Below are 27,215 nucleotides of genomic sequence, written 5' to 3' on the forward strand. Positions count from 1 at the left end.
AGTTTTCATTTTTGCTAATGGGAATAAGCAAAAATAGAAGGTAATATATCAAAATCTCAATTGTCAGGGTTTGCACAGTGGTTGCAGGATTTCAGCTGATTTTTTTTTCGGTTGTTACTTTAGTTATATTCTTACATACGCCGTAGTGATGTCAGGTTTCTGTAACCAAGATTCTGTAATATCCTTTGGTTGTTACTGACATATGGATGACCAGAGCATCTGGATTACTTGGCCTTTCTGAGCGGATGGGCCTCTGCTATTCAGTATGCACAGTTTAGCATTCTAATAGTTCTAAAGCCTTTGAGGTCTACATTTGTGGTGTAACATCTGTGGTGTGGGGAGAAAAATGGGAACAGATGTTAAGCAGGTAGTGCTCAAAAAGCAACAGAAACCTTGGAGAGATGTTGGAGACACTATGGCCATAGTCAGTGATCTTCTGGTTGTTGAGATGACAGGCTTGGTCTTGTATGACAGATGTTGGGGATTTTCCAGATCTACCTCAGACTCTGAAACCAATGACTCTTCAGCCTTACCTGTCTATCTAGATTTATAGTCCTTATCTATAGTTTTGCCTTATCCAAGGTTTATTTAGCTCTTCTTGACTTCTACCTGGCTGACCTACGTTCAATAAGTAGTAAAACTAACCAGGAATAATATTCAAAATATTTAACAACCCAACTATAGAGGTACTAACAAATAGGATAGGTTCTGAAAGCTTCTAATTAACTTATTAGTGACTGGATCATGAAATAGTACGTGGTGGTCGTCGTGATAGTGGTGGTGGGAGGGCCACCAGAGCCATGGTGGGGGAGATCTTAGGAAGTTGGAGAAACAGCTGTTTGCCAACTGGCATAGAAATATTTCAGTATTTTACACTGACATGACAGTGCTAGTGAGTAACAGTAGCTAACATGTATCAATCGCTTGCTATGTACTGTACATAGACCTGAGCAATTGACATGTAATCTTCAGTCAGTGAATATATAGTCCACAAAAAAATACTGTGGGTATTTTTGTTTTACAGGAGAAATTTGATAAAAATTCTAACTCTTAAAATTTATGATTTTGTTTTTAATTTTATCTCTTATACTTAACTTTACAAGTGACTGATCAAAATTCTTTCTTTGAAGGTTGTAGGAGAGATTAAGTAGGATTATGAATATGAGTTAAATCCTGAAGAATTTGTATTACTTCCTTTTCTTGGCACTAGATTATTGAATAGCATGTTCATTCAAATGGTGTTTTTAATTTCATTTTTCTGAAATAAAAGAATGTTAACATCAATATTTTAGTAGATGTTAGAAAACAATAATAAACAAGAGGAACTTCAATTATAAATTTTAATTTTTTAAGAAAAAAATTTTTTTAAGTGTTAACAATTATGGGTAAGAGTAGTGCTTCCATTATCAATATTTCTATTTTTATTACCATGTTTAAGGAATTATAATTTAGATCTTGTTTCTATGATTTTAAGTAGTTGAAATGAACATGCTGTTTAATTTTATTTTTTATTTAGTATCTTTGCTCCTGTACCTTGGTGGCCTTTCAATGTAAGTTTGGAAATTTTATGTTTGTCAAAATAAAAAATGGTATTGCACAGTCATTTCAACAGAGCTTATTTTAAAGCTTTTTTGGGCTTCAACCTTTTCCCTCATCCTACAACTACAATCCAGTACATGTTGAATTTCAGCCAGCTAGAAAAAGGAGAAGCTAGAGACTGAGGATCAAGGTTTGTATAGCTAAATATATTTAAGGAAGGTCTTCTTGCCTTTTGTATATTTTAATTGTTTGTAATCAGTCTGGCTCTGCCAATTCTTATGGAACTAAGAGTGACAGCATACAGAAAAGAGGAAAAAGAAGATATTTGTTAGAAACTAGAAGTGATAAGCTGAATTCTGCTTGCTGCCCTTTTCCTGGTGTACTCCAGTTTGGTGTTTTGGCTCAAGGCTAGAGGTTGAATGGACTGTACACTTCCTGGGATACTCACTAGCCTCCTTTACATGTCTCTCTTTGACCATGGGCAGATCATTCAAGCCTTCCCTGATTCACTTCTCATTTGTTAAACTGTTTTTTGTTGCTCAACTCCCTCTCTCTCTGGGTTGCTCTGAAAGGCCGAGGTACTTGCTGTGAAAACATTCTGAAAGATCTGAGCACCTCCATAAATATGAGAGAATGTTATCGAACTTCTCATGACAGTGATTTGTTACATGCTCTTGAGCCAGCCACCTAAATTCCTTATTCCTCCTTTTGTCTAACACAGGGAAAATTTTAGTTTAAAGAGAGGTAATACTCAAAATACTGTACAACCAGTATAGCATGCATAGCAAGGAATCAGGGCAGAGGGCTGAACGTGAGCAGTGAGAATGACTGCCCAGTAGTTATTAGAACAGGATGCATGTTCTTTTGAGAATCTCAAGGATGCTTGGAGGCACCTTTCTCAGATACCTCTACTTGATACCTGAGCCCCAATCCAGAATTCAGAAACACCAAATTTCCAATATATTTGGAGATATTGCTCTTCTGAGTTGGTAGTCCAATTCTTGGATTTAGAACTTACTTTCTTTAGTTAATAGATTGTAGTCCTGATTTATGTGTGGTGGGGTGGGCATGATGTTCAGACCTCTGCTCTCTAGCCCTTTGGCTCTTTGACTTACATCATGCAGCATGAGACCTCTGATTTCCACATGAGACTACTGAGCGAAAGGCATACATACTCACACACAGTTATTCTTTTGGGTAATAGGGATTGCAAATGTGGCTCCCAAATGTCATATTTGAATTATCTCTCCATAGAATCTTCTCTAAGAGCCTAGTTTCAGTTATCATGATATAGACAGATGTATTTTAGTAGTTTACAAGTGATATTTAATCATCAGGTTTGAAGTAGTGATGTTTCCAAAGGACAGGATGTAGTAGAATTGAACTCCCTTGGATGCCTATTCTAGACAAATTTCCTTAAATTTGTGGCTTAGCTTTTGTAGTTATGATGCATGGAGCCTTTCTTTTGTCTAATGTATTTATTTAGAATTATCCATTTTTTGTTGTTGAACTTTAATCTCTTTGGGTATATACTTGAATTCTGGATACTGTTCCCACTGTAGTAGCCTTAGATGGAGAAAGAGGGTGGTGAGCTGGGAGGGAAGCCATCTGTGCAAACTAAAATCTACTTCCATACTCTTAGAAGTTGGGGAGGAAGTAGATTAATTGATGGGGTCCGGATATGCTTCTCTCTATTTTTTTAAATTAAAGTATCATTGATACACAATCTTATGACGGTTTTACATGAATATTGTGGTTTCAACATTCATCAATATTATCAAGTCCATACCCCACCCATTGCAGCCACTATCAGTGTAGTAAGATTCTGTAGAGTCATTACTTGTTTTCTCTGCACTGTACTGCCTTCCCTGTGACTTACCTGTATTGTGATTCAGATATGCTTCTCTTAATCTATCACTGTATTATCCAGTTTCTAATATCCATTCCTCTCTTCCCTTTACTGCCTCCTCCTTGTTGTGTTAGTTCCTTTGTTAAGAAGTCTTTTATGCTTCTTGCTTTAGCAGAATAAAAAAATTCATATTTGCCGTATTTTCAGAATATCATCTCCAAAGTTTTAATGACCAAGGATTATCTGTCTTTTGTATTGTGGTTAGAAAAATACATGCAACCAGAGGATTTTTTTTTTCTTTTTAAGTTAAACATACAGTGAAGGTAATATCAAGCTCTTCTAATCTTTCCAAATCAGTAAAATTTAATTGCTGATTAAAGTATGTTCTTGGGTTACCACAATTCCTGGGATTCTAAACTAGATAGACAATAATCAGGTGAAAAGATAGGGAAAAAATGGTCTCAGTTTGGATTCATCATTAAGTCCTCAGTTTCTGGAATGAAGGGACGAAAAGAGAAGTTTGCACATACACAAAATTGCAAGCACATCTCAGCTTGATTGAGTCTTGTTGCTTCCTGGTAGGTGAAGATATTCTGCTCTTTATATTGGATTGTAGTTGTAAAATGGGGAAACAGGAAAACTATCACCACCACTATTTGAGGTAAGTAGTTTCTGATTTCCCTTATTTGCGCATGCAGGGCTTTTTTGCCCTTTTTGTAAAGCAGTGCTGGTTAGAATAGTAAGGAGGAAATGTTTAAGTGTGGAAAAAGGGTCAAAATGGGAGTCATTATCTTTATGAATTGAAAATCCCAGTCACCTTCTGGATGACAGATATATATGTTAGTCTCATTACTAGCAGTTAAGCTGTGTTCCTACTTTGTAACATATTCCTCTCTAATAATCCTTTGACTATGCTTCTTTTTTATTTGAATTCTTGAGCATTGATTTGCAGGAAAAGGGAGATAGGGAATGGAAGGGTTTTGGTAAAAATAGGTGACAGATAATTTAGTTCTCGAAAGAGTTAAAAATGAACAGCTTGAAAATAGAGTGGGAGAATAATAATAGCTAGCATTCAGATATAATATTTACTATGTATCAGTGATTATTCTAAGCATTTACATATATTAACTCCCTTAATCTTCATAAAACCTTATTTTAGGTAACTATTATGATGTCCATTTTATAGGTAATGAAATTGAAACCTAGGTTAACTAACTTGCTCAAGGTCACACAGCTAGTTAGTGGTAAGAGTCTAATTTGAGCTCAATTAGACTCACTGTAGACTCCATACACTTAGTCTCTTTTGACCACTTGACCAGTTTTGACCACAAGTCAAAAATAAATAGTTTAAAAAATAAATTCGCTGAAATGAGAAAAGTTACCAAACCGAGAAAGTAATGCTAGTGCTGGATTACAGACAGGTAGACTACACACATGCTTAGGTCCCCAGCAAAGCAGGGACATTTGGTATCTTAAAAAAATATTGATAGAGTTATTGTGAAGAATATCAGAACTTAGTTGGATATCCTCAAGCTTACTTCACAGTGTAGTATTGTTTTTAGTTTGAACAATGCAAGACATCATCTTTTTTGTACTTAGAGCTTAATATATAGCCTAAATCCAGCCCTGTAGAGGGCTTCATAATTTTATACCTAGAGTGAAAGGTAAAATACGATTATCAGAAAAATATTCCTTACTTTCCTCTCATTCCAATGATAAGCATTTAAAATCATTAAGTGGTTTTTAAGATTTATCAGACTGCAAAATTATTAAGAATCCTCTCCCTACTTTCCAAGGTTTAAAATTATATTTAAGTTATTAAATTGCTTTTAGGAATATTGAGCAATGACAACAAGAATTCTGTAATTTTTACATTCTTGTGTTAAGTAACAAAATTCAACTGAGTACATTGAAAGATCAAATTGGTTTTATTTAGTGATTCGTGAATCTGGCAGCACCTGGCCCAGCAAGAGGAAGGACTCCGAGGAACTGTGGGAAATGGCAAGCTTTTTAGCAGAGTGGAGAAGGGATAAGGAAAGAGCGGGTTACCTCATTACCTCATCTTCCTTTTGGGGATGGAATGGGTCTATGTGCAGATCACCTCATTGGTACTGACCAGAAAATTCCAGACTGACCTGGTTAAGACCAGATTTCTGGTGAAGGTTGACACTGCAATTAGGTTACGTATTAAGCCTTGGTGTGGTGACATGGGCTTAGCACAAATTACTTACTTCATTTGGGGCCCAGTTGTTTTTCTTTAGGAAGATTTGATTGTTCAAATTTAAAAGAAATATACCATGTAAAACCATGGGGAAATAAATTGGCTGTAAAGCTGCAAAACTCGATCATGAGTTCAGCATTCTACTAATCAGTTATGTTATTTTTTATAATTCTCTGATGTATAATTAGGTTATGCCAATTGTTCGCCTCACTCATGGTCTTGCAACTTTTAAGCTAATGTGTCCTTTGCCTTTACAGATTTCTGGGTATAGTCATTTTCTACCAATTTGTCAGTTTGACCACTTTGTTAATTCAATTATTTCATATTAAGCCTCTTGAAGCCCTTAAGAAGACAATTAGAAGACTTGGAACATGTGAGAAGGAGAGGAGGAATAAATGGAACCAGAGAGAGCAAATTGGAGAGGCAAGATCAAAGTGACCCAGATGAGGGAAGAGAAAAAAAAAAAACAGGAGTTGTAAAAATTTACGGAAGTTGTAGAAATAAAATGGATAGTTGGGAAAATCCTAGCAAAACCTGATGTTTAATCAAATTGTGTCAGCATGAACAAGCCTTAAAATGGTTAGCCTTTTGACTCTCTTTGATATTTATTAAACTTTTTAATATTAATCATTCCATTAAGGGTGGAGCTAATGTATAGATAATCTCTCCTAATTTTTAAAAAAAAATTTTCCTTGCAAACTCTTAAGCACAAGCTGCAAAAAATTAAGCCAACCTGCAAAGATACATAGTTTCATAAATATCTGGATAATAAGGTATTTCCTGTGACTTTAAGGTTATTGCCAAACCTCAGGAACACCACATTTGTACTATATCAGTTTAAGTTCAGTTTATAAGAGGCCATTTGGAAAAGTCACTGCCTTGAATGCCAGACATGGCTGGTTTGAATTCCAGTAAGTAGAAAACAAAAAACATTAAATAGTTCAAAAATAAATGGTTTAAAAACAAATAGTTCAAATAAGGAGCTCACAATCAAACTGGCTGATCTGGGGACGCTAATGGAATTGCTGAACTAAAAATTTAAGTTTAGAAAGTACTAAGCAAATGTTTAACATTTGGGAATAATAGGGAAAGCAGCATACGTTGCGGTATGAATCAGAAAACGTAGCACTAAATCCTACTCTGTGATACAGAAACTATATAAGTATGGTCAACTTAACTACTTGGAGTCTCAGTTTTCTTATTTGTAAAACAGGAATAATGATGTCCACCTTGTAGGATTGTTGGTGGTGTTTGGCATGTGAAGATTAGAGGTCGTATTTGTAAAGTATCTGGTATGGTGCAGTTGGCATGTAGTACACAGTCTTAATTTCTGTGGGCAGGCTAAAAAAGGAAAGTTTAAAATACCACTTACAGCTAAACCGTAGATATGCTGATCATAAATCAGCCTTTCTTCCATGAGTCTAACCTGTTCTGACCATCATTAGGCTAATTTTGAACCAAAGCATTGCTTGTATTAATATTAGATTGCCTTACTTAACATATTCAAACTGACTTCCCTCTCATTTTCTAAAGGAAGTGAGTTTTTATCATTCTTGAGAGAACTAAGGGTTGCTTGTGTTTGGAGTCAGATGCTGTATCGTTGCACCATGTGGTCCTGCATGTGTTTACATTAAAATATTACCTGTATATGAACTGTTAGTTGTTATTTAAGATAATGTTATAATTACCCAGGTAGAGATGCCATGAAAGATACCTAGATAATAATGTAAAGAACATACTTCTCCAATTCATTTATAAGGAATGGCAAATTGATTTATATTTTTTGGGGGGGACTAATGGAAGCTCTGGAAGTTAGTATAGGGTTAGGTTTGGGCTGACAAAAATGGATGTGAAATTATGTATTTGCTAAATAAAAAAGAAAGCAAAAGAAACTCATATGAGAAGCCAAAAGAACACAAGAGAATGCTTTTTGACCATCAAATGTTGGGAGAATTATCTGATAATTGAATATTCTGACTGTCTAATAATCATGTAATACTTATGAAAAGTCAAAGAAATAGGACTTCTTTTATAATTTAATGACATAAATTTGCACAATCTTTCTGGTGGACAATTTCTATTAAAAGTTTTACCCTTTGACCTAAGAATTCTATTTTTGGAATTTATCCATAATGGGAATGATACACAAACATACTGAATTCTAAGGACATTCACAGAAACAATTCTAAAGCATTGTTTGCAATTACAATGTCATATAGCACATTATGGGCACAATCTAAATGTCCAATAGGATTGTTTTAATAAATGATGGTATTTCCAGGTAATATTTTTCTCACATGGAAAGACGTTCACAATATAAAGTAGAAAAATAGATTACAAAATAGAATTATGTTATTACAAGTTATAAATATGTGCATGTATGTAAATGTGCACATCAAAACATTTGAATTATTTAAGTAGTTCTTACTAGAGGGTGAGTATGTGTATTTAATTTTTTAGACTGTATTTTCTAATTTTTCTACACTGAAAATTTCTTTGATACTTTACAAAAAATAGATTTTTTTAATTAAAAAACAACTCAGTTTGAAATCTGAAATCATATTGATAAAAATCTAGAACTTAGTACTAAATTTGCTTATCAGAAGATTTCATCTCTGAAATGTATTGTTTCTATGAACTTGAACATTTATATTTTTATTATGTTTATTCATGACAAATTAACCTAAATTCTAAAAAAGAAAATAATAATGATTTGAAGTTTTCTTATAAAAAATGAAGTTCTATTTTATTTTATTTATTTATTTATTTATTTTTTCAGAGGGCATCTCTCATATTTATTGATCAAATGGTTGTTAACAAAAATAAAATTCTGTATAGGGGGGTTAATGCTCAATGCACAATCATTAATTCATCTCAAGCCTAGTTCTTGTCAGTCTCCAATCTTCTGAAGCATAACGAACAAGTTCTTACATAGTGAACGAATTCTTACATATTGAATAAGTTCTTACATGGTGAACAGTACAAGGGCATTCATCACAGAAACTTTCGGTTCTGATCACGCATTATGAACTATAAACAATCAGGTCAAATATGAATATTCGTTTGATTTTTATACTTGATTTATACATGGATCCCACATTTCTCCCTTTATTATTATTATTATTTTTATTTTTAATAAACTGCTGAAGTGGTAGGTAGATGCAAGGTAAAGGTAGAAAACATAGTTTAGTGTTGTAAGAGAGCAATTGTAGATGATCAGGTGTGTGCCTGTAGACTATGTGCTAATCCGAGCCAGACAAGGGCAATAAAACATCCATGGATGCAGAAGCTTTCTCTCAACACAGGGGGGGGTGAGGTTCTAAGCTTCACCACTGTTGTTCCCCAATTTCTCACCTGATGGCCCCCCTGCGACTGTGCCTGTCTTAGGTTGTTCCTCCCTTGAGGAATCTTACCCGTCTCTGGCTAACCAGTCATCTTCCGGGGCCATACAGGGAAACGTAAAGTTGGTAAGTGAGAGAGAAGCCATATTGTTTGAAAAGGTTAGCTTTTTACTTCTTTGCAGATTTATGCCCTGTGGCTTCTATGCCCAGCACTTGTCTCGAGGTATCTTTACCACCTGGAGGAATTATGATACTCGGTAAATTCGATATGAGGCACAAATTCTATTTAAGAGTTGTAATTAGGAAGGAAGAAGAAAAGCTATAGAGGTAGCATATGGAAGAAAACATGGGAGGATTGATTATTTCTTTGACATATCTTCTTGTAGAGTACCTTAAGTATGTATAGGTTTTAAACTACTAACTAACTTGTGCACACATATTAACATAATAGGAATACGGTGACATAAACAAAGCAAATCTATAATTACCAGCCGTCTCCAGTGAAGCCAAGAAAACCAGTTAGGCACCCTAGGCATTTGTGAAAATTAGTCTATGATATGATGAATATTGTCCAACTGTACTTGAACAGTCTGAGAGAGATCAGACAAATTAAAGCAGCCCATTTCTGGGATCTGTTCACATCCCATATGTTCTTTTAACCGTAGATAGTCTATAGTCATAGAATTTTGAAGCGCTACAACTTGCACCCCTCCTAACTCCTGATTGAGATACAACAGTACAGATCCGGTCAAATTCATTGTCTCACTGTATGAACATGCCAGCCTAGACATCTCCCTCCTCATTCCAATGGCAAGCCCAGGAAACGGTGGGGTGGACGCAGCCACAACCGCAGCATCGCCCGGATCCCTGTGGAGGCTTTTTGATGATCATCCCCTGGCACGAGTCCTCCAGAGAGTGCTGATGCCGGAAGCTCCTCCTCACATCGTATCTTAGTTCATTTTCTGGGTATCCAAGCTAGGCCTTGATCTTCTGCATAGAAACAAACAGACCCTTTGCCCACACTTTGACATGCCCTCTATACCACTGTGTAGAACTCATTGGAGGTCAGCACACAGGAACTGCTTTTTATTTATTTATTTATTTTTATTAAGAGAAAGGAATAATATCAGAAAAGAGTACCTCCATAGCTGATCATCTGACACCCTTTAAGTGATCAAAATTAAGGAAATTTAAAGCATGCATTAATCTTTGATTTACCAATTGATTTATCCTATCAAGGAGTAATCCCCCTTTTCTTTCTTCCTTTTTTTTTTTAATCTTTCATCTACACTTACATGAAGAATACTATGTTTACTATGCTCTCCCCTATATCAGGTCCCCCTAAAAACCACCTTACGGTCACTGTCCATCAGCATAGCAAAATGTAGAATCACTACTTGTACTCTCTGTGTTGTAGAGCCCTCCCTCCCCTTTCTCCCTCCCCCCCATGCATGCTAATCTTAATACTTCCCTTCTTCACCCCCTTATCTCCCCCCTGCCCACCCATCCTCCCCAGTTCCTTTCTCTTTGGTACCTGTTAGTCCATTTTTGGGTTCTGTAATTCCACTGCTGTTTTGTTCCTTCAGTTTTTCCTTCGTTCTTATACTCCTCAGATGAGTGAAATCATTTGGTATTTCTCTTTCTCCGCTTGGCTTATTTCACTGAGCATAATACTCTCCAGCTCCATCCATGTTGCTGCAAATGGTAGGATTTTTCCTCTTATGGCTGAGTAGTATTCCATTGTGTATATGTACCACATCTTCTTTATCCACTCATCTACCGATGGGCATTTAGGTTGCTTCCAATTCTTGGCTATTGTAAATAGTGCTGCGATAAACGTAGGGGTGCATCTGTCTTTCTCAAACTTGATTGCTGCGTTCTTAGGGTAAATTCCTAGGAGTGGAATTCCTGGGTCAAATGGTAGGTCTGTTTTGAGCATTTTGATGAACCTCCATACTGCTTTCCACAATGGTTGAACTAATTTACATTCTCACCAGCAGTGTAGGAGGGTTCCCCTTTCTCCACAGCCTCACCAACATTTGTTGTTCGTCTTTTGGATGGCAGCTATCCTTACTGGTGTGAGGTGATACCTCATTGTAGTTTTAATTTGCATTTCTCTGATAATTAGCGATGTGGAGCATCTTTTCATGTGTCTGTTGGCCATCTGTATTTCTTTTTTAGAGAACTGTTCAGTTCCTCTGCCCATTTTTTAATTGGGTTATTTGTTTTTTGTTTGTTGAGGCGTGTGAGCTCTTTATATATTCTGGACGTCAAGCCTTTATCGGATCTGTCATTTTCAAATATATTCTCCCATACTGTAGGTTTCCTTTTTGTTCTATTGATGGTGTCTTTCGCTGTACAGAAGCTTTTCAGCTTAATGTAGTCCCACTTGCTCATTTTTGGTGTTGTTTTCCTTGCCCGGGGAGATATGTTCAAGAAGAGGTCACTCATGTTTACGTCTAAGAGGTTTTTGCCTATGTTTTTTTCCAAGAGTTTAATGGTTTCATGACTTACATTCAGGTCTTTGATCCATTTTGAGTTTACCTTTGTATATGGGGTTAGACAATGGTCCAGTTTCATTCTCCTACATGTAGCTGTCCAGTTTTGCCAGCACCATCTGTTGAAGAGAGTGTCATTTTGCCATTTTATGTCCATGGCTCCTTTATCAAATATTAATTGACCATATATGTTTGGGTTAATTTCTGGAGTCTCTAATCTGTTCCACTGGTCTGTGGCTCTGTTCTTGTGCCAGTACCAAATTGTCTTGATTACTATGGCTTTGTAGTAGAGCTTGAAGTTGGGGAGTGAGATCCCCCCTACTTTATTCTTCTTTCTCAGGATTGCTTTGGCTATTCAGGGTCTTTGGTGTTTCCATATGAATTTTTGAATTATTTGTTCCAATTCATTGAAGAATGTTGCTGGTAATTTGATAGGGATTGCATCGAATCTGTATATTGCTTTAGGCAGGATACCCATTTTGACGATATTAATTCTTCCTAGCCATGAACATGGGATGAGTTTCCATTTGTAAATGTCCCCTTTAATTTCTCTTAAGAGTGACTTGTAGTTTTCAGAGTATAAGTCTTTCACTTCGTTGGTTAGGTTTATTCCTAGGTATTTCATTCTTTTTGATGCAATTGTGAATGGAATTGTTTTCCTGGTTTCTCTTTCTATTGGTTCATTGTTAGTGTATAGGAAAGCTGCAGATTTCTGTGTGTTGATTTTGTATCCTGCAACTTTGCTGTATTCCGATATCAGTCCTAGTAGTTTTGGAGTGGAGTCTTTAGGGTTTTTTATGTACAGTATCATATCATCTGCAAATAGTGACAGTTTAACTTCTTCTTTACCAATCTGGATTCCTTGTATTTCTTTGTTTTGTCTGATTGCCGTGGATAGGACCTCCAGTACTATGTTAAATAACAATGGGGAGAGTGGGCATCCCTGTCTTGTTCCCGATCTTAGAGGAAATGCTTTCAGCTTCTCCCTGTTCAGTATAATGCTGGCTGTGGGTTTATCATATATGGCCTTTATTATGTTGAGGTACTTGCCCTCTATTCCCATTTTGCTGAGAGTTTTTATCATGAATGGATGTTGAATTTTGTCAAATGCTTTTTCAGCATCTATGGAGATGATCATGTGGTTTTTGTCTTTCTTTTTGTTGATGTGGTGGATGATGTTGATGGATTTTCGAATGTTGTACCATCCTTGCATCTCTGGGATGAATCCCACTTGGTCATGGTGTATGATCCTTTTGATATACTGTTGAATTCTGTTTGCTAATATTTTATTGAGTATTTTTGCATCTACATTCATCAGGGATATTGGTCTGTAATTTTCTTTTTTGGTGGGGTCTTTGCCTGGTTTTGGTATTAGGGTGATGTTGGCTTCATAGAATAAGTTTGGGAGTATTCCCTCCTCTTCTATTTTTTGGAACACTTTAAGGATAATGGGTATTATGTCTTCTCTGTGTGTCTGATAAAGTTCCGAGGTAAATCCGTCCGGCCCCGGGGTTTTGTTCTTGGGTAGTTTTTTGATTACCGTTTCAATTTCTTTGCTCGTAATTGGTTTGTTTAACTTTTGTGTTTCTTCCTTAGTCAGTCTTGGGAGGTTGTATTTTTCTAAGAAGTTGTCCATTTCTTCTAGGTTTTCCAGCTTGTTGGCATATAGGTTTTCATAGTAGTCTTTAATAATTCTTTGTATTTCTGTGGAGTCTGTTGTGATATTTGCATTCTCATTTCTGATTATGTTGATTTGTGTTGATTCTCTTTTTCTCTTAATAAGTTTGGCTAGAGGCTTATCTATTTTGTTTATTTTCTCAAAGAACCAGCTCTTGGTTCCGTTGATTTTTGCTATTGTTTTATTCTTCTCAATTTTGTTTATTTCTTCTCTGATCTTTATTATGTCCCTCCTTCTGCTGACTTTAGGCCTCATTTGTTCTTCTTTTTCCAGTTTCTATAGTTGTGATGTTAGACTATTCATTTGGGATTGTTCTTCCTTCTTCAGGTGTGCCTGGATCGCTATATACTTTCCTCTTAAGACTGCTTTCGCTGCATCCCACAGAAGTTGGGGCTTTGTGTTGTTGTTGTCATTTGTTTCTATATATTCCTTCATCTCTATTTTGATTTGTTCATTGATCCATTGATTATTTAGAAGCATGTTGTTAAGCCTCCATGTGTTTGTGAGCCTTTTTGTTTTCTTTGTAGAATTTATTTCTAGTTTTATACCTTTGTGGTATGAAAAATTGGTTGGTAGAATTTCAATATTTTGGAATTTACTGAGGCTCTTTTTGTGAGCTAGTATGTGGTCTATTCTGGAGAATGTTCCATGTGCACTTGAGAAGAATGTATATCCTGTTGCTTTTGGATGTAGAGCTCTATAGATGTCTATTAGGTCCATCTGTTCTAGTGTGTTGTTCAGTGCCTGTGTGTCCTTACTTATTTTCTGCCCGGTGGATCTATCCTTTGGGGTGAGTGGTGTGTTGAAGTCTCCTAAGATGAATGCGTTGCAGTCTATTTCCCTCTTTAGTTCTGTTAGTATTTGTTTCACAAATGCTGGTGCTCTTGTGTTGGGTGCATATATATTTAGAATGGTTATATCCTCTTGTTGGACTGAGCCCTTTATCATTATGTAGTGTCCTTCTTTATCTCTTGTTACTTTCTTTGTTTTGAAGTCTATTTTGTCTGATATTAGTACTGCAACCCCTGCTTTCTTCTCCCTGTTGTTTGCCTGAAATATGTTTTTCCATACTTTGACTTGTAGTCTGTGCTTGTCTTTGGGTTTGAGGTGAGTTTCTTGTAAGCAGCATATAGATGGGTCTCGCTTTTTTATCCATTCTATTACTCTGTGTCTTTTGATTGGTGCATTCAGTCCATTTACATTTAGGGTGACTATTGAGAGATATGTACTTATTGCCATTGCAGGCTTTAGATTCGTGGTTACCAAAGGTTCAAGGTTAGCTTCTTTAGTATCTTTCTGCCTAACTTAGCTCGCTTATTGAGCTGTTATGTACACTGTCTGGAGATTCTTTTCTTCTCTCCCTTCTTATTCTTCCTCCTCCATTCTTCATATGTTGTATGTTTTGTTCTGTGCTCTTTTTAGGAGTGCTCCCATCTAGAGCAGTCCCTGTAAGATACCCTGTAGAGGTGGTTTGTGGGAAGCAAATTCCCTCAGCTTTTGCATGTCTGGGAATTGTTTAATCCCACCATCATATTTAAATGATAGTTGTGCTGGATACAGTATCCTTGGTTCAAGGCCCTTCTGTTTCATTGCACTAAATATATCATGCCATTCTCTTCTGGCCTGTAGGGTTTCTGTCGAGAAGTCTGATGTTAGCCTGATGGGTTTTCCTTTATAGGTGACCTTTTTCTCTCTATCTGCCTTTAAAACTCTTTCCTTATCCTTGTTCCTTACCATTTTAATTACTATGTGTCTTGGTGTTGTCCTCCTTGGATTCTTTCTGTTGGGGGTTTTGTGTATTTCTGTGGTCTGTTCGATTATTTCCTCCCCCAGTTTGGGGAAGTTTTTAGCAATTATTTCTTCAAAGGGACTTTCTGTCCCTTTTCTTCTTTCTTCTTCTTCTGGTACCCCTATAATATGAATATTATTCCTTTTGGATTGGTCACATAGTTCTCTTAGTGTTGTTTCATTCCTGGAGATCCTTTTATCTCTCTCTATGTCAGCTTCTATACGTTCCTGTTGTCTGGTTTCTATTCCTTCAATGGCCTCTTGCATCTTATCCATTCTGCTTATAAATCCTTCCAGGGATTGTTTCACTTCTGTGATCCCTTCCTGACATCTGTGATCTCCCTCCAGACTTCATCCCATTGCTCTTGCATTTTTCTCTGCATCTCATTCCATTGCTCTTGCATTTTTCTCTGCATCTCTGTCAGCATGTTCATGATTTTTATTTTGAATTCTTTTTCAGGAGGACTGGTTAGGTCTGTCTCCTTCTCAGGTGTTGTCTCTGTGATCTTTGTCTGCCTGTAGTTTTGCCTTTTCATGGTGATAGAGATAGTTTGCAGAGCTGGTACGAGTGACCGCTGGAAGAGCTTTCCTTCTTGTTGGTTTGTGGCCTTCCTCTTCTGGGAGAATAGCGACCTCTAGTGGCTTATGCTTGTCAGCTGTGCGCAGACAGGGCTTCTGCTACCTGCCCTTTGCTATGGAGTTTATCTCTGCTGTTGCTGTGGTCGTGGCCTGGCTGGGGCTTCTCCTCCAAAATGGTGGAGCCCGTTGGAGGGGGAGCAGCCCAGAGGCTATTTATCTCCGTAATGGGCCTCTGTGCTCCCTGTTGCCCAGGGGGTTAGTGTGCCCCGAGATCCCCAGATTCCTTGCCTCTGGGCTAAGTGTCCTGTCCTGCCCCTTTAAGACTTCCAAAAAGCACTCTCCAAACCAAAACAACAACAGCAACAATGAAAGAGGAAAAAAAAAAAAAAGGAAAAAACGTGTGATTTTCTTTGTCCGCAGGCGCCGGTCTCAGGCATCCGCTCACCGGTCTTGCTGCCCTGTTTCCCTAGTATCGGGGTCCCTGTCCCTTTAAGGCTTCCAAAAAGCACTCGCCAATAAAAAAGGGAAAAGCGTGCAATTTTCTTTTTCCTCAGGCGCCGGTCTCAGGCCCCCGCTCACCGGTCTTGCTGCCCTGTTTCCCTAGTATTGGGGTCCCTGTCCCTTTAAGGCTTCCAAAAAGCACTCACCAAAAAAAAAAGGGAAAAACGCACAATTTTCTTTGTCCTCAGGCGCCGGTCTCAGGCGCCCGCTCACCGGTCTTACTGCCCTGTTTCCCTGGTATTGGGGTCCCTGTCCCTTTAAGGCTTCCAAAAAACACTCGCCAAAAAAGAAAAAAAATTGCTCCGGTTTCTTTCCACCCACTGGGAGCCAGGGGGAGGGGCGCTTGGGTCCCACTGGCTGGGGCTTGTATCTTACCCCCTTCGCGAGGCACTGGTTCTCGCAGGTGTGGATGTGGTCTGGATGTTGTCCTGTGTCCTCTGGTCTCTATTTTAGGAAGAGTTGTCGTTATTATATTTTCATAATTCTGTGTGGTTTTGGGAGGAGAGTTCCACTGCTCTACTCACGCCGCCATCCTCGCTCTGCCCCCCCTATTTTATTTTTTATAAGAATTCTATAGAGAGGTAAAGCATCTCTCCATTTTAGGATTAGAGAAAACAAATAATAAGTCAAATATCTTGCTTACTGCTATGGAGATAGTTTTTCCTTTCAGTGTCTTAACTAGGAATACACAAGGAATAGAAAAAAAATACTCATGATCCACTTACACTTTACTATTTTGCTGCTAACAATATAACCTCACAGTAGGAAGAACTTGAAAAGATTTCAAACTGACCTTTTACTCACAAGTTTGTTTTTCAGCTAATGATTATAATGATAAAATTATATCAGTAATAGCACTCTGATTTCGTTGAATTTTCACCATTGCTACAATTTGAGATTGCTACTAATGATAGGAAATATATATATATATATATATATATCTTTATGTAAATTCCTTTTATATTTTAGTTTCTACTTTCTTTTCAGGTATGACAGCAGTTGTCTGTACTTACCCTCTTGACATGGTTAGAGTACGCCTAGCATTCCAGGTGAAAGGAGAACACACTTATACAGGAATTATTCATGCATTCAGAACAATTTATGCAAAGGTATTTCACATTTACTTTTCTTGTCTATAATGTGTCTTTTTATATTTAGGAAAATATTTTGAATGCTATCTAAATAATTATTCTTTTATTTATAATTATTAACATTAATAGTAATTGTAATGAAAACACATCTTTGTTTCAGGGTGTGTCCCAGAATAAATTTTCCATTGTAATATATGCTCTTATTTTTTGATGTTTTATCATAATGAGCACAATGTAATCTCACTTCTAATTTGTCTTCACTCAAAAGGAAGGCGGTTTCCTTGGATTTTACAGAGGCCTGATGCCTACTATATTAGGAATGGCTCCATATGCAGGTATTTTCAAATTTGGCAGAAAGTTTTTTATTTTCTTCTAGAAATTATTTTTAAAGTTTAGCATTTTATATTTAAGCCCTAATCCATCTGGAATTACTTTTTCCTCTGTATGAATAACCATCTGACCATTTATTATATCGTCCTTCCTTTTCCCAGTGATCTGCAGTGCTGCTTCTTAAAACAATAGGGTACAATTTTATAATAAGTCCTTGTATTTAGTAGGACAAGTCCTTTTACCTTATGCTTCTTTTTTTCAGCAATGTAAGGACTATAGACATTTTGCTATTTTGAATCAGTTTTTGATGTTGCACAAAAATCCTTGTTGGGATTTTGAATGAAATTTCATACATTTCTTGGACATTTTTGCTAGATATATTCATAGGTACCTTATAAGCTCTTGTGTCCATTAGAAAATTGCATTTAGCTTATTGCTTAATTTAATTTTTTTATGTGATCTTATAGCTAGTCATTATCCTACTTGTCCGTTTAATAGCTGGCCACCATGTTACTTGTAGATGCTTTGGGTTTCCTGTGTGGGCCATGACATCCTGTGCAAATAATATCATTTTTCTTAACTTCCATTCTCATCCTTATGTCCTTATTCATCTATGTTTTTCTTATCTTACTGTAATAGCTAAGGACTTACAATGCAGTGCAGTAGTGAAGAGAAGTGATGTTACTGGGCATTTTGGCTCATCAATGATTTTAAAGGGACTGTTTCTAATATTTCTTCATCTATCATAGTGTTTACTATAGTATATGTCATTTATCAGGTTGAAGAAGTTTTGGTAAGAATTTTTATCTGAATTGGTGTAGAATTTTATCAGATACCCTCTTCTGCATTTACTGAGATGATAATGTCTTAGTTTTGAAAGCCCACATAAACTTACTTTGTGGTGGTGTCACTGGAGCAATAACACAGACAATATCGTAAGTTTCTTCATCAATTTAATTCAAATCACAGTGGAGTTATATAGTTTTCTCTTTTAATCTGTTAACATAATGACTGATATTAATAAATGTTTTACTGTCACCCCAAATTGGTTATGACATAGTGATACTTCTATATCCTGTTGGATTCAATTTGATAATTGTTAGAACTTTTACACCTGTATTCATAAGCAAGATTAGCTTTAATTTTCTTTTCTTCTAATATCTTTTTGTGGTTTGGGTATCAAAGTTATATAGATGTCACAGAATGAGCTGAAGAGTATTTATTTTCCATCCTCAGGAAGAATCTATATAAGATAAGAATTATCTGTTTCTTGCAAGTTTTCATTGTGGGAGGATTTTTAAATACTGGTTTAATTTCTTAAGTGGTAGGTTTTCTATGTCCATGTGAGCCATTTTTAGTAATTCATACCTTTCTTTACATAGTGAACTTGACTGTTTTGGGTTCGTTTTCAACTTTTTTGGTGAAAGACTTTCCTTATTTCTTCATGTTTTTTTACATCTTCCCTCTCTGGCATGCCCTCTTTTTCATTTTTGTCTGTTTTATCAGTTACCAGATTTTGCAAAGAAACAATTTTGGCTTTCTTCCTCTTCTCTGGTTTACCTTTATTTTCCATTACATTGATTTTTGTTTGTATCTTAATTATCTCCATTCCTAAATCTATTCTTCAGTTGGATTCTTTCCTCATTAATTTTCAATCTTTGGATTTTTTCCCCCCAAATGTAAGCATTTTTTTCCTAATAATGCTTTAGCTCTATCCCATTAGTTATTTTATTTATTTGTTTTTATTTAAAATTTGGAAATTTTCAGACACATTCAAAAGTAGACAATAGTGTACCTAAACCACTTTTTCCCATTACCTAGCTTCAACAGTGGCCAACTCATTAGTTTTGTCTCACCTAATTATTCCCTCTATCCTGATCCCAAATTGTTTTAAAAAAAAATCCACTTTATTTCATGCACAATATTTCAGTATTCAGCTCTCTGTGCTTTTTTTTAAAGCATAAATCACATACCATCATAAAACTTTTAAAAAGTCTTAATGTCATCTAGTATATTGTACTGTTCAAATCCTGCCCCTTCCTATCTCATAATTATTTTTTGGAGAAATCCAAATTAATATTTGCTTTGTATATCTTTTTTCATCCTTTTATTTTCTACCTTTTCATGTCTTTATGTTTTAAGTATTTCTTCTGTAATCATCATCTTGCTGGATATTTTAAAAAATCAAGTCTGTACAATGTTTTAATTGCTAATTAGTCCACTTACTAATTTATTGTGTTGATTGATATATTGGACTTGTTTCTATACCTTGCTATTTGGTTTCTACTTGTAACTTTTCTTTTTAGTTATTTTTATCCTTGCTTGCCTATTTTTTTGAATCCTTACTGTTTTACAAATATATACATTTATTTTCCTCCTCCTGTGCTCTTTGGCCTTTAATTATGAGTTCATTTCTTGATCTTAATCTCTGAGTTTCTGACCCAGTGATTCCATCATCTGTAGTCCCAATGGCAGGATCCATCTTTATGGCTTTACTGCTAATGGCATCAGTATGTAGAATTATTCTACTTCACTCATGGGCCCACAACTTCCAAGTGGGCCCCAGCTTATATTTTTGGGAGGTGCTGGTGCTGGGAACTCTTCTCATCCTTTTCGCAAGCCCAGCAATAGATACAGTTGGTTTACAGTATCAAAGTCCCACAGAATACCTATATTGTCATTATGCTGAAAGCAGAACTCTTTAATTTTTTGGCTGTATTTTCTTCTCTTTCTAGTTTTCTTAATTTTGTGTTTGGTTTTCAGTTCTTAAAATTTATTTTTACATGGTTATACAATTGTATAATTTTATTTCATAGTTTTTCCCATTTCCTGAATACTTTTCACATTTTTGAATATCATCCACAAACATCATTTTTATTAATTTGTCATATTTCAGTAAATACCATTCCATATCATTTAGGCATTTCTAATTTTTTAAAATTTATGTTTAATTTACTATGAATTTCCTTGTGAGCTTTTTCTGTTTTTTAGATTAGGTCCTTAGATTTACCAAATATTAAAGTGTATGAATATTCTAAAATTATATATCATCATTTCAAAATACTATAAGATTATAAAAGTTTTGTATAAAGAATAAATGCATATATTGAGGTATTATCCTAGGCTGAATTTTAGTTAGTACTTATTTGTTCTTAAGCATGAAATATTTTAAATATGTTTTTAAAATTTAGTAGCAAGGTACTTAAGTAATGCTTAGTTGATAGGAATGCTTGACTTCTATTCTTGATTTTTTTAATGTATGACTCTAATGTGTCTATTATAAAATCATGTGAATGTTCAGCAAGCACCAGGTACATATTATCAATAACTTAATTCAATATTCATTAGAGCCATATGTCTTGTGAGCTAATAACGTTTCTATGGTTACAACTCTTCCTTAAAGACAAAATTAAAAACTTAGTTAAAATAAGAATGCTTTGTCACTTTTGAACTTTTTGCATCTATCTTACATATCACCGTCATTGTTATTATAAATACAAGTTGTCATATTTACTTGTAATTATTAATCATGAATTTAATTTTAATTCATTTAATTTTTATTCATGTGAAACCTTGAAACACTCTTAATTCTATTACAATATAAGGTGGCATTATGTTCAACTTCTGCCTTTATTCAGTGAAGTAAACTATAAGTGTGTGAAAACTAGTACTATAATTTTTTATAGATGGTAATTTTGTTGTGTTTAGGTTATTTATAAACAGTAATTAAATCTTTTTACCTTAGATTAAGCCAAACTAAACAGTAATTAAATTTTTTTATCTTAGATTAAGCCAAACATCAAAAATCAGGAAATGTATAGTTCCTTGAGTTAATTGGTTATTATGTCAGAATAGTGTCTTTTTGCAGCTCATGTTCTGTGAAGCACTGTGGTGAATTCACGTTTTGTTTTTCAGGTGTTTCATTTTTTACTTTTGGCACCTTAAAGAGTGTTGGGCTTTCCTATGCTCCTACCCTTCTTGGAAGACCTTCATCAGACAATCCTAATGTCTTAGTTTTGAAAACCCACATAAACTTACTTTGTGGTGGTGTCGCTGGAGCAATAGCACAGACAATATCGTAAGTTTCTTTATCAACTTAATTCAAATCGCAGTTACCCAATCCTGACTTTCAGCATTGTTTAATTATTTTATTTTTTCTAATAGATTATTAAAACATAGGATCTCTTGCAAAATATAAGTATTAATTTAATAAATTTTTTCCAGATGTGCTGCACTTTTAAGCATATCATAAATAACTATGTGCCAAATTGACAACTAAATTTGAACCCACTAGTTTCCTACAGGTTCATTTAAAAGAAAGAAAGCTAAAAACACTGAGTATAGTCTTCATCCATATTTTTCATTAATTACCCTATCTGAAGTTTCTGCAGTTTGAGCCATTTACTTGTGTCTTTGTGTATGTATGTGTGCATGTGTGTGTGCATGCTCATGCATGTAAGGAAGCACAACTTCTCTTGCACTAAATCTTGAAGGCCTCCTTTGTGTCATGTAGTGTACTAGGCATTGGGATACTCACTAAAGGAAAAACAGAGCTATTACCTTAAGAAGCCTATATTCTAATTAAGTCAGCAACAATACAGTGGAGTTATATAGTAATATATGTTGTAGTGGGAACATAGATACTTGTATTACTATATTGTAATTGGAAAAGTGGCTTCAAGAGTGACTGAATAGAGATAAAGAGGCTAGAAATACTAAGAAGCAGGAACTTCATAGGAACAGGAAGAAAAGCTTTCTGTTACTGAAGAGTATCCTGAAAAAAAGGAAGACAGCAGGAAGTAGTCATGTCACAGAGACTCAGAAAAGAGTGTCTAATAGGAAAAGAAAAGTCAAAGTAAGATAAGTTTGGAAAAGTAAGGTGTTCATTGGGTTTTACAATTAAGGAATACCTTTGTGAAAGCATATTTAGTGTGTTTGTATGGGGGAGCAGATCATACTAGGTTGAAGGTAAAGAAGAAAAGGTGTGTCATTTACGTTTAGAAACCTGGCTGCGGAACCTTGTTCATTTGCAGAGACATGATCACTTCTAGTTATTTTGATTCTCTTCTTGGTTTTACTGCTCCTTTATTTTATTACTCATTTCCAAGTTAGAGCCTTAAAATCTGTTTTTTCTTTCCCACTTCTTTCCTTAAACTATATTCTAGACGCATTGACTCTTAACAGATCCACTGGCTTCTTCTCAGTTCTTTTACCCCTCCTTCGAATTGTTCTACCCCCTTGTTTTTTGGGGTTTTTTTTCGTATCATTAATCTACAATTACACGAGGAACATTATGTTTACTAGGCTCCCCCTTCACCAGGTCCCCCCCACAACCCCATTAGAGTCACTGTCCATCAGTGTATTAAGATGCTGTAGAATCACTACTTGTCTTCTCTGTGTTGCACAGCCCTCCCCATGCCCCCTCCAACATTATACATACTAATCATACTACCTCCTTTCTTTCCCACCGCCCTCCCCCCCTTATCCATCCCTACCCACCCATCCTCCCCAGTCCCTTCCCCTTTGGTAACTGTTAGTCCATTCTTGGGTTCTGTGATTCAGCTGCTGTTTTGTTCCTTCAGTTTTTGCTCTGTTCTTATACTCCACAGATGAGTGAAGTCATTTGGTACTTGTCTTTCTCTGCCTGGCTTATTTCACAGAGCATAATACCCTCTGGCTCCATCCATGTTGTTGCAAATGGTAGGATTTGTTTTCTTCTTATGGCTGAATAATATTCCATGTGTATATGTACCACATCTTCTTTATCCATTCATCTACTGATGGACACTTAGTTTGCTTCCAATTCTTGGCTATTGTAAATAGTGCTGCGATAAACATAGGGGTGCATATGTCTTCTTCAAATTGGGCTGCTGCATTCTTAGGGTAAATTCCTAGAAGTGGGATTCCTGGGTCAAATGGTATTTCTATTTTGAGCTTTTTGAGGAACCTCCATACTGCTTTTCACAATGTTTGAACTAATTTACATTCCCACCATCAGTGTAGGAGGGTTCCCGTTTCTCCACAACCTTGCCAACATTTGTTGTTGTTTGTCTTTTGGATGGTGGCGATCCTTACTGGTGTGAGGTGATATCTCATTGTGGCTTTAGTTTGCATTTCTCTGATGGCTAGCGATGTGGAGCATCTTTTCATGTGCTTGTTGGCCATCTGAATATCTTCTTCGAGGAAGTGTCTGTTCAGATCCTCTAAAGAGATTACTTTTGTATATTTTGTTTCAGGCAATTTTTTAAATGTAGAACTTTCTCTGGTCTCTACATGCAATTCTCTGTATTGTTAATTTTAGCCTTCGGGGAAATTTTGTTGGTCTACTATATACAGGGGAACTTGATGAATAGTCATAAGGTAGTGATTCTCAACTGGGGGTGATTTTGCCTCCAGTAGACATATTTATTTCTGGAGACATTTTTGGCTGCCACAGCTGGGGGTGTGCTACTGGCTTCTAGTAGATAGGGGGCAGGGGTGCACTGAAATATCCTACTGTGCACAGGAATTAATAAACCAAGAATTTAATCAACCCAAAATGTCAATAGTGCCAAAATTGGGAAACTGTGTCTTAGGGTTATAATAATGAAAAGTACCCAGTTTGTTTCTTCAGGAAATGGTATTTAATCTGGTTTGAGGAATGAATAGAACTTGGTATTGTGATGATGGGAGAGAAGAAATCATCTCTCCTGAAGGAACCACATAAGCAAAGGCAAGGAGATCTCTGTACTGGTATTTGATTTTTATTCATGTACTTATATTCTGACTCCCCAGAGGAGGCAAAACATCAGAGAATAGAAACACACTATTTCCTAGCAAATATAGGGCTTTATATTCAATAATTGTTGAGTGGAAAACTAAAAATCATTTTTAAGTTCTGCCTTTTTTTTCTTTCAGCTACCCATTTGATGTAACTCGTCGACGAATGCAATTAGGGACTGTTCTTCCAGAATTTGAGAAGTGCCTGTAAGTTCTCCATTTGTCATTGTTCTTTTTCTTTAAGAAATGTTAAGTTTAAAATAAATAGGGAGAGAGGACTGTGGTCTCACCAGTAAGTCTGGATCCTCCGTTTTATCTATCATAGTTTACTTTGGTAATATTATAAGGTCTTTATCAAATTCTAATCCTGCTATTAAAAATTTCACTTTAAATTCTCAATCGTAATATAAGTTGGTCTTGGGGCTAGTAGTACAGTACAGCATGGTGAATATAGCCAATGATTCTGTAACATCTTCGTTTGTTGACAGATAGTAACTGCACTAGAGGGGGTGAGGATTTAATAATATGGGTAACTGTTGGACCACCGTGTTGTATACTTGAAACCAATGTAAGATTTTATGTCAGTGATACCTCAATAAAAAAAAAGTTCACTTTAGAGCAGCTCTGTTAAACAGAAATATAATGTAAGCACTTAGGTAACTTAAAATATTCTGGTTGCCACATTTCTATAAAGTACAAAAAGAAACAGGTGAAATTGTTTTAAAATATTTTTATGTAGCCTAACGTATCAAAAGTATCATCACTTCAACATTTCAATATTTCCATCCTTTTTATTTTTTTAACACAAAGCATTTGAAATCCAGGGTTTATTTTATAGTCACAACACATCTCAATTTGGACTTGGCACATTTCAAGTGCTCAGTAGCTATATGTGGCTAGTGGCTACCATTATTGTACAGCACAGCTCTAGAGTTTTTTATAATCTGTGGAGATTTAGAACCATTCTGTTTGACTGGTGATGTTTCCCTCATGGGAAGAGGAGAATGTTCAGGACCTTGAATGGCCTTTATTCACACAAAAGATTTTTTGGCGATTTCAGTCTAAATTGCCTATTAAGGGAAAGTCTAGGCTCAAAATGTTGGTTTGAAAGGAAAGAACAGTGTTTGAAACAAGAAAGTCTTTATTGCCGAAATCTGATAGCCCTCCAAGCTTTAGTTCTATAAGCATGTGCTAGTTATAGTACAGAGCTTGAGCTGAAGTGAAAGCTTGAAGGACATCCTTTAAAATGACTACATCAATATTTCAAACATTATTATGAAATAGTGTTGCCAGTAAATGTCACAGACACAATACAAACAAATTATATTGTTCTTCACAAGCCCTGTAATTCTGTGCATGATGTTTGTCCTTACTTGGAATGAATTGCTCTTTTATTGTGAATTTTCAGCTTGTTCTAACACATGCCTTCCAAAGCTATTCAAGATGGCATTTTAGCTTCTTTTAAAAATGCTGTTATGGATCCTGAAATTGCTCTTTATGAGTGGATATAAAGATGTCATCATTTAACCTTTGTCTTTCAGTACCATGTGGGAGACTATGAAGTATGTCTATGGACAACATGGAATTCGGAAAGGATTATATCGTGGTTTATCTCTTAACTACATTCGCTGCATTCCCTCTCAAGCAGTGGCATTTACAACATATGAACTTATGAAGCAGTTTTTTCACCTCAACTAAAAAAAAATTGTGATTTGTTTTCCTTCATAAACCTTCAGAGGGAAAAATAAAATATTACTTTGATTTGGGGGGAACATTACTTGAAGGGGCTATTTGTCCTATCACAGGAAACACTGGTATTTTAGTACTTGATTTTTTTATTCTTAAGAAATCAAAAGTGCTTACTATGCTTTTTGATGCGAAAAGTTATACCTTAGAACACTGAAAAAAATCCCTAAGCTGATGCTGGGTAATCATTTAGATTATCTGAAACCATTTTTTTAAAAATATGTTCCTTGGAAGTAGAACTGATTTAAAATGGGATTCAAGATGTTACCATTAGCTTTATCATGCTGTTCCAAGCTTTTAATTGTAATTATGGTTTTCAAAGACTCTAACATTAGTTATTATTGTAATAAACAGGCTTGGTTGTATTACAGCAGAATGATGAAAACTGAATTTTTAAGTTATATAAAACATAACTTAGAGGCCAGTATGAAGATGATTCTTATTGTCTCTCTTCTCTCAATTCTGCTTCACTGGATAATAGGACAAACTTTTTCATTTAATTTTTTGAATAAAATAAATGTATTTGAAAATTAGCCTTGTAGATACTCAACAATAAGTAAAGAATTTTCAGGTTTGCTTAAATGTTATCACTTGGTTCTATGACTCATTAAATGTGTTTTTAAAAGTCATTGTATTTCCCAAAGTCAGTAATAAGAAGTACTGAATATCTTTGTTTTCAAAACAGGTTAACATTATAGATTTGCTTTTGTTAGGTGATTTGGTATATGCTAGAAAATGTATCTACATGGATTGTAAAATATCCATTAATATAGATGTGAATGTCAAATATTTCTAAGGTATTGTGTCATGATACATCAACTAGTTCTTCCATATAAAATAATTCTAGTGCATATAAGCTTAAATAGAAATGTAAAACATGATTTGAATTGCTATCTTTCATATTAAAATGGTTTAAAATGTAAGAATTCCATTTATTGTGTTAAGGATACTCTTTATATTTGATTATAAGCATGACAGAATGGGAGAGGAACAATTATAGTTGGCCTCAGAAACAGTGATTTCTAGTGACATGATTTTTTGGGGGGGGCCAATGCAAACATTTATTTGCTTTAACTTTATAGTACATTTTTTTAAGTTGAGGTATAGTTATTGACATTTAACATTATATTTTAGTTTCATATGTACAGTGTAATGATTCCATGTTTATATACACTGCAAAATGTTCACCACAATAAGTCTAGTTAACATCTGAATTGATGTGATATTGAAGATATTAGAAAACTAAGTTAAAAGTGTTACTTCTGCTTCAATTTTTATTTTTTTGCACAAAAAAA

The 27,215-nt window shown here is 35.4% G+C and overlaps 1 protein-coding gene across 6 annotated transcripts in view; it reads left to right on the forward strand.

Annotated features, from left to right (window-relative positions):
• The window catches only part of SLC25A16 (solute carrier family 25 member 16), a 53,842-nt gene extending 26,996 nt beyond the window's left edge, over positions 1-26,846 (forward strand). For 4 of the 6 annotated variants that reach the window (XM_073240942.1, XM_073240944.1, XM_073240946.1 and 1 more), the window contains 5 exons: positions 16,982-17,103; positions 17,354-17,420; positions 21,331-21,493; positions 24,313-24,381; positions 25,716-26,846. In XM_073240942.1, coding sequence (XP_073097043.1) covers positions 16,982-17,103; positions 17,354-17,420; positions 21,331-21,493; positions 24,313-24,381; positions 25,716-25,872 — 578 coding nt within the window. In that variant the 3' untranslated portion in view covers positions 25,873-26,846. Of the gene's footprint in view, positions 1-3,972; positions 4,050-16,981; positions 17,104-17,353; positions 17,421-21,330; positions 21,494-24,312; positions 24,382-25,715 lie in introns of those variants that run through there. The other 2 variants (XM_073240947.1, XM_073240943.1) reach the window with 2 other exon arrangements.
• The last annotated feature ends 369 nt before the right edge of the window (positions 26,847-27,215 follow it).

This window comes from Manis javanica, chromosome 7, assembly GCF_040802235.1.
Source record: "Manis javanica isolate MJ-LG chromosome 7, MJ_LKY, whole genome shotgun sequence".
Taxonomy (NCBI): Eukaryota; Metazoa; Chordata; class Mammalia; order Pholidota; family Manidae; genus Manis; species Manis javanica.